Source organism: Salmo trutta, chromosome 1 (assembly GCF_901001165.1).
Source record: "Salmo trutta chromosome 1, fSalTru1.1, whole genome shotgun sequence".
Lineage (NCBI taxonomy): Eukaryota > Metazoa > Chordata > Actinopteri > Salmoniformes > Salmonidae > Salmo > Salmo trutta.
Window position 1 is genome coordinate 61,250,801 of NC_042957.1, and position 5,733 is coordinate 61,256,533.

Genomic DNA, 5,733 nt, shown 5'->3' on the forward strand with positions numbered 1-5,733 from the left:
TGGCTGTGCTATCTAATGAAAACATCCCTGCTGAACAACATACATACCATCAGATCATCCTTTCCTCTCATTTTCTTGTTTGCGTATCTCACAAGACTAGCGATTCAAATGCGATGTAACTTTACTTTCACAACCTTTGGATCAAGAAGTAACCTAGTGTTTTGATGTTCCATTCCACGTCTGACTTGAATCAATCACCTCGTACATCGAGTTAGCTGGCTAAAGCTCTGGTAAGATGCTTACCTTGACTGCTATATTCCTTCATTCTCAGCTAGCTAACAGCTAATATTGTGTTAGCCAACTAGCTAACAAGTTAGCTACCTAGGTGACAATCTGTTTAAAAAAACTAGGTGTGTCAAATTAAGTGCAATCTCTGATTCAAGTTTAGATGTTTATCATCTTATCTAATGCCATTTAACTTGATGGCAAGACAAGTAGGCTGAATAAGTGTTTTAAGGGTGAGCTAGCTAGCTGGCAAGTTAGCTCCTGGGCGTTTTGGTACTCGTTTTTGAAAGCCATCTTCCAGTGTATTGTGATGTGATGCACCAGCTATGGGGTTTGGTAGTAATGTTTAACTAACCTGTCACAATCTGTTCACAGATGCAATCTGAATGTTTAGTTGCCATACACTTGAAGTTGCTGGAAACAAGTTTTGTCCCAACAACAGCAGTAGCTAGCTACAACGACCACCATCAAGAGATAGCTGGGGTTCAGTGGTGAATCATCAGGTGGAAGAAGACTTGAGAGAGTCCTATGCTAGACAGGACCTTTGGCTACCTACCAAAGCAGCATCTGTTCACTTCCACAGACAGACAGACAGAAGGATAAAAATGCCTCTTGGATTGGGTAGAAGGAAGAAAGCATCTCCACTAGTGGAGAACGAGGAAGCCGAGCCGATCCGAGCGGGCCTTAATGTCCCAGGAATGGACGGCCTGGATGGAGGTGGTGTGGGGCTCGGGGAGGGTACTACCCAGGAGGGTCTGCCACCCCCACCCACCAGCCTGAGACCTCGTCTGATCTTCCACACCCAGTTAGCACACGGTAGCCCCACGGGACGCATCGAGGGCTTCAGCAACGTGCGAGAGCTCTACACCAAGATCGGAGAGGCCTTTGGGATCGCACCACCAGAGGTGAACAATATGACGACTGGCGTGTGTGTGTGTGTGTGTGTGTGTGTGTGTGTGTGTGTGTGTGTGTGTGTGTGTGTGTGTGTGTGTGTGTGTGTGTGAGAGAGAGAGATTTGCTTCAGTTTATCCCTTTACTGACTCACTTTCTAACTCTTCAGGTGATGTTCTGCACTCTGAACACTCACAAGGTGGACATGGACAAGTTACTGGGGGGTCAGATTGGGCTGGAGGACTTTATTTTCGCCCATATCAAAGGCCAGAGGAAGGAGGTGGAGGTGTTCAAGGGGGAGGACGCCCTGGGGTTGACCATCACTGATAATGGAGCTGGATACGCCTTCATCAAGGTGGGCATGGTTACTGGCTAGGAAATGAGTCGTCTGTGTCTGTCACCTCGAAGTCTGGCAGTGGAAGGAAATGCATCAGCATCACACACAGAGGACTAAAAATAGAACAGAATGGGAGCGTTTGAAACGCAGAGCCTCAATTGCAGCGACAGTGTGGAATGTACAGTAGACTGAATATAAGATGTTAGTTAGTTGCCTATGCACATTATAGAGTTGTTTATGATGCCCACTGCCAAATTGGCTGATTGTGTGAAATTGTGGATTTTTACTTTGTCTCATCCTGTCCCTTCCAGAGAATAAGGGAGGGTAGCGTGGTCCATCAGATCCAGGTCATCAACGTGGGAGACATGATTGAGTCCATCAACGGCCACAGTCTCATTGGCTGTCGACACTACGAGGTGGCCAAGATGCTCAAGGAGCTGCCCAAGGGGAAGGACTTTGTTCTCAAGATGGTGGAGCCCTTGAAAGCCTTCGGTGGGTTTGTGTGTGTGTGAGAGATTGTGTGTGTGTGTGAGAGATTGTGTGTGCTGACAAAATAATGATGAATCATTATGGTGTGACAGATTATATTTAGGAATGAGTCAGCAGTTATCAAACTTTGTAATGCCTTTTACTAATTGCTCTTATATTATCATTGACTAGCTAGATATAGAATTAGGAGGTCAGAAACCTGATGCTCCTTTGACATGTTATGTTGTCTCCCTTACCTGTAGACATGATCAGCCAGAGGTCAGGAGGGGCCCGGGCTGGCTCAGGAACCCAGCTGGGGACAGGGAAGGGCACCCTGCGTTTACGCTCCAAAGGCCCAGCCACTCTGGAGGAGCTGGTGAGTGTGTGTGTTGGTTCTTCTATTACCGTTAATAAGGTAAACATGGTTTCAGGTCATGACTATGTTTGTGTAATTTGTTTGTCAGCCCTCTGCGTTTGAGGAGAAGGCCATAGAGAAAGTGGATGACCTCCTGGAGAGTTACATGGGCATCAGAGACAGTGAGCTGGGTAAGGGAGACGGTGTGTGTATACGTGTGAATGTGATTCACACATGCAGCTCCTGTTAGCAAAGTGGTGACTTGTGTGTTACCACTTCAAATCAAATTTTATTTGTTACATGCTTCGTCAACAACAGGTGTAGACTAACGGTGAAATGCTTACTTACGGACCCTTCCCAACAATGCAGAGAGAAAGAAATTGAGAAATAATAGAAAAGTAAAATATGTAATAATAGATACACAATGAGTAACGATAACTTGGCATTATACACGGGGTACCAGTACTGAGTCGATTTGCAGGGTACGAGGTAGATATGTACATTTGACTTGGAATAAAGAGGTCAGATAATATTACATGTATGTGATGAGGCAACGTTAGTGCAAAAAGGGTCAATGCAAATAGTCTCGGTAGCTATTTGGTTAACTATTTAACGTCCTATTACTTTGTTGTGCTGTGGTTGACCCCTGTCTAACCCCTCTCACTGTCAGCTGCTACAATGGTGGAGCTGGGGAAGGACAAAAAGAACCCAGATGAGTTTGCCGAGGCATTGGACGAAACTCTTGGTGACTTCGCCTTCCCGGATGAATTTGTTTTTGACGTCTGGGGTGCCATCGGGGACGCCAAGGTCGGCCGGCTGTAACCGGAGGGAGCAGGGGAACAACCTGTGTGGTTTTGAATGCTGAGGCACCAACCTGCAACAAACAGAACTAACAGGAAACACCACACTACCATCATGTGATTTACTTATTGTTTTCTGTGTACTTATTATTTTTTACGTGGCGTTTACTACTCTTGTTGGGATACTTTTGGGAGAGACTCTTTGGGAGGATAGAGACAGTGTATGGGAGAGGATAGAGTACTTTGATCACTAGCTCTGATCACACTCTCATCAGACTATTGAATGCAATACGTGGAGGTTATTGTTTTCAAACAGCAAGTGCTTTTCAATTTTCTTCCAGGTCTTGTGGTTGTGGACACACCTCCTGACATTGAACACGTCACATGTTAACTCCCAGGTCTTTGTTCCACTAGTCCTCTGCGGAACAATCCCGAGAACAACAAGTGGGAGAAGTGAGGGACCACGGCTTACATACACCTACCTTTTGAAGTTTGAGTTCAAACAAACTGTGATGTTTTCCCCCCACTTTGCACTGTTGCACTGCGCTGTAGAAAATATAAGAAAAGTGCATTGTACTTCACTGGAGCAGTCACTCACTACATAGCACTGGTGCATAGAACTGGACTACAGTATTTGTGTTCTGTGCAGTGTTGTTCAGAGAGGGGCGTATTGAGATGCTCAGGCCCAGAATGTTCTGGTCAAATCGCATGGTCAGAAAAAACGTCTTATTAGCACGTGCTATTGTTTGTTTCCTTGTGAGTTCTTTTGGTTTTATGTGCTGTTGTGTCACTATTGAAGGAGTGTTTTGGCTGCTGAAGGTTGTCACTACAAAATTAGCTGAAGCTTTTTCTATGGTTGAAACTACAATCACTATCAGTTTTTCTGAAGTGAATAAGGTATAGAAACAAGCTGCACTTTACATGCAGCACATCCCAGTCTGTTAGCAAAGATAGTCTGATTGGTTAATACTTAAATGGTCCACTTTGCCAGGGAAACTCCAGTATTAAGAAAAGCAGTGTTAGTGTTATATTACAGTATTACAAGAATACTCAAGAATTTGAAGTACTTGTTAAAAAAAAAAGTGGGGGAAAAAATATTGTCTTATTGGTAGACTGTGTGAGTGAGCATTTAATTATTATTATTTTTTTTTTAGAATGTTTTTGCAGGATTTTTTAAAGGAGTGGTGTTTTAAATGAAACAGAGTTGTGTAACTGATGAGGAATTTCCTCTGTTTTAATTGAGTTGGTAAAAATGAAAACTGATATCTATGCCAAAAACATTGGCATTTCCAATAGACTGCATTTTTTTAGGGACCAGACAGTCTCAACATGAAGGAGCCAAATAGTTATGCACATAAGTCATGGAGCGGTCAAGTAATGAAAGAAAAATGCACCATTATGCAATTCTGCAATGAAATGAAGGACCAAGTCCAACACTGTTACTTTAGGAAAGAACCTGGACACTACCATAAGGACACAATGTCATTATCAAACCAAACTACTTTCTGCAAAGTCATCTGGGCTTTTAGTGACTTCTTTATAGATGAATAAAAAACATGCAATATGGGTCAAAGTTCCAAGATAAAGAAAATAATTACTCAACATAGAAAATATTTCTTTTCATAACTTTTTGGGGTTTTATCTTTTCCATAGTTATCTCTGAATGAACAACATATTTTTGTAGTAAATTGTTTGGTTGTTTTTCTGTCTTCCAATGCTGTTGAAGTATATCTAGATGGTTACTGTCATAAAATACTGATAATAGGCACTGTAATACTGAGGACATTGTTTTGGTATGGCTTTCTATTACAATGTCTGATTTATAATGGCAATAATAATGACAAAGATTATGAAATAAGATGTCTTCCATGTCTTTCCCTCAGTTGATTACACAAATGTTGCCTTTGACTCTTCAACAGGAAGTATTTCCCTAGATGTAATTCATATTACTATATTATGTCAGATTGTTTAGCAGAAAAAAGTGCAAAATCTTACTTTTTTAAAAATATGTTTTTCATTCTCCTTACTGGGGCAAGAAAATTAACTAACATCAGGTCGTAGTCAAGCTGATATTTTGCACAGGCTGGCTGAGTTGTTCACCTGCTAATGGTAACATGTTCTTCTTAGAGATACACATATCACCCCCTGGAGTGCTGTGTGTTTATGGGTGTGTGTATGTGGGTGTGCGTGTGTTTATGGGGGTGTTTGTGTGTGTTTATGGGGGTGTTTGTGTGTGTTTATGGGGGTGTTTGTGTGTGTTTATGGGGGTGGGTGTGTGTGTGTGTGTGTGTGTGTTTATGGGGGTGTGTGTGTGTGTTTATGGGTGTGTGGGTGTTTATGGGTGTGTGTGTGTGGGTGTTTATGTGGGTGTGTAATCAGGTCCTGTTCTCACCTCAAAAAATACATGCATCAAATATCTCCCTTCAGCCCTCAATAGTAGGACAGTTTGGGAATGCAATACACAATGGGAATTTGATATGGCGTATCAATGTTTGAGAGTCACATCTAAGCTTTCATTTGTAATTGCACTGACACTAATCTTCGTCCTGGGATGGAATATATACAGCCTCTTCTTCTAAATGCTTGGCTCAGCATCCCACGTTCTAGAAGTTTTTGCCATGGTCAGCCTTTAGCGGCCTGAATCCCCAAAACAACCA

The 5,733-nt window shown here is 42.5% G+C and overlaps 1 protein-coding gene across 1 annotated transcript; it reads left to right on the forward strand.

The window, feature by feature from the left end:
* Window positions 1–4,934, forward strand: LOC115204206 (PDZ domain-containing protein GIPC1). Its single transcript, XM_029769594.1, has 7 exons — window positions 1–230; window positions 601–1,130; window positions 1,286–1,471; window positions 1,765–1,945; window positions 2,185–2,297; window positions 2,386–2,467; window positions 2,947–4,934. The coding sequence occupies exons 2-7, from the start codon at window positions 831–833 to the stop codon at window positions 3,096–3,098; spliced, it is 1,014 nt and encodes a 337-aa protein (XP_029625454.1). The 5' UTR covers window positions 1–230; window positions 601–830; the 3' UTR covers window positions 3,099–4,934.
* Window positions 4,935–5,733: the final 799 nt, after the last annotated feature.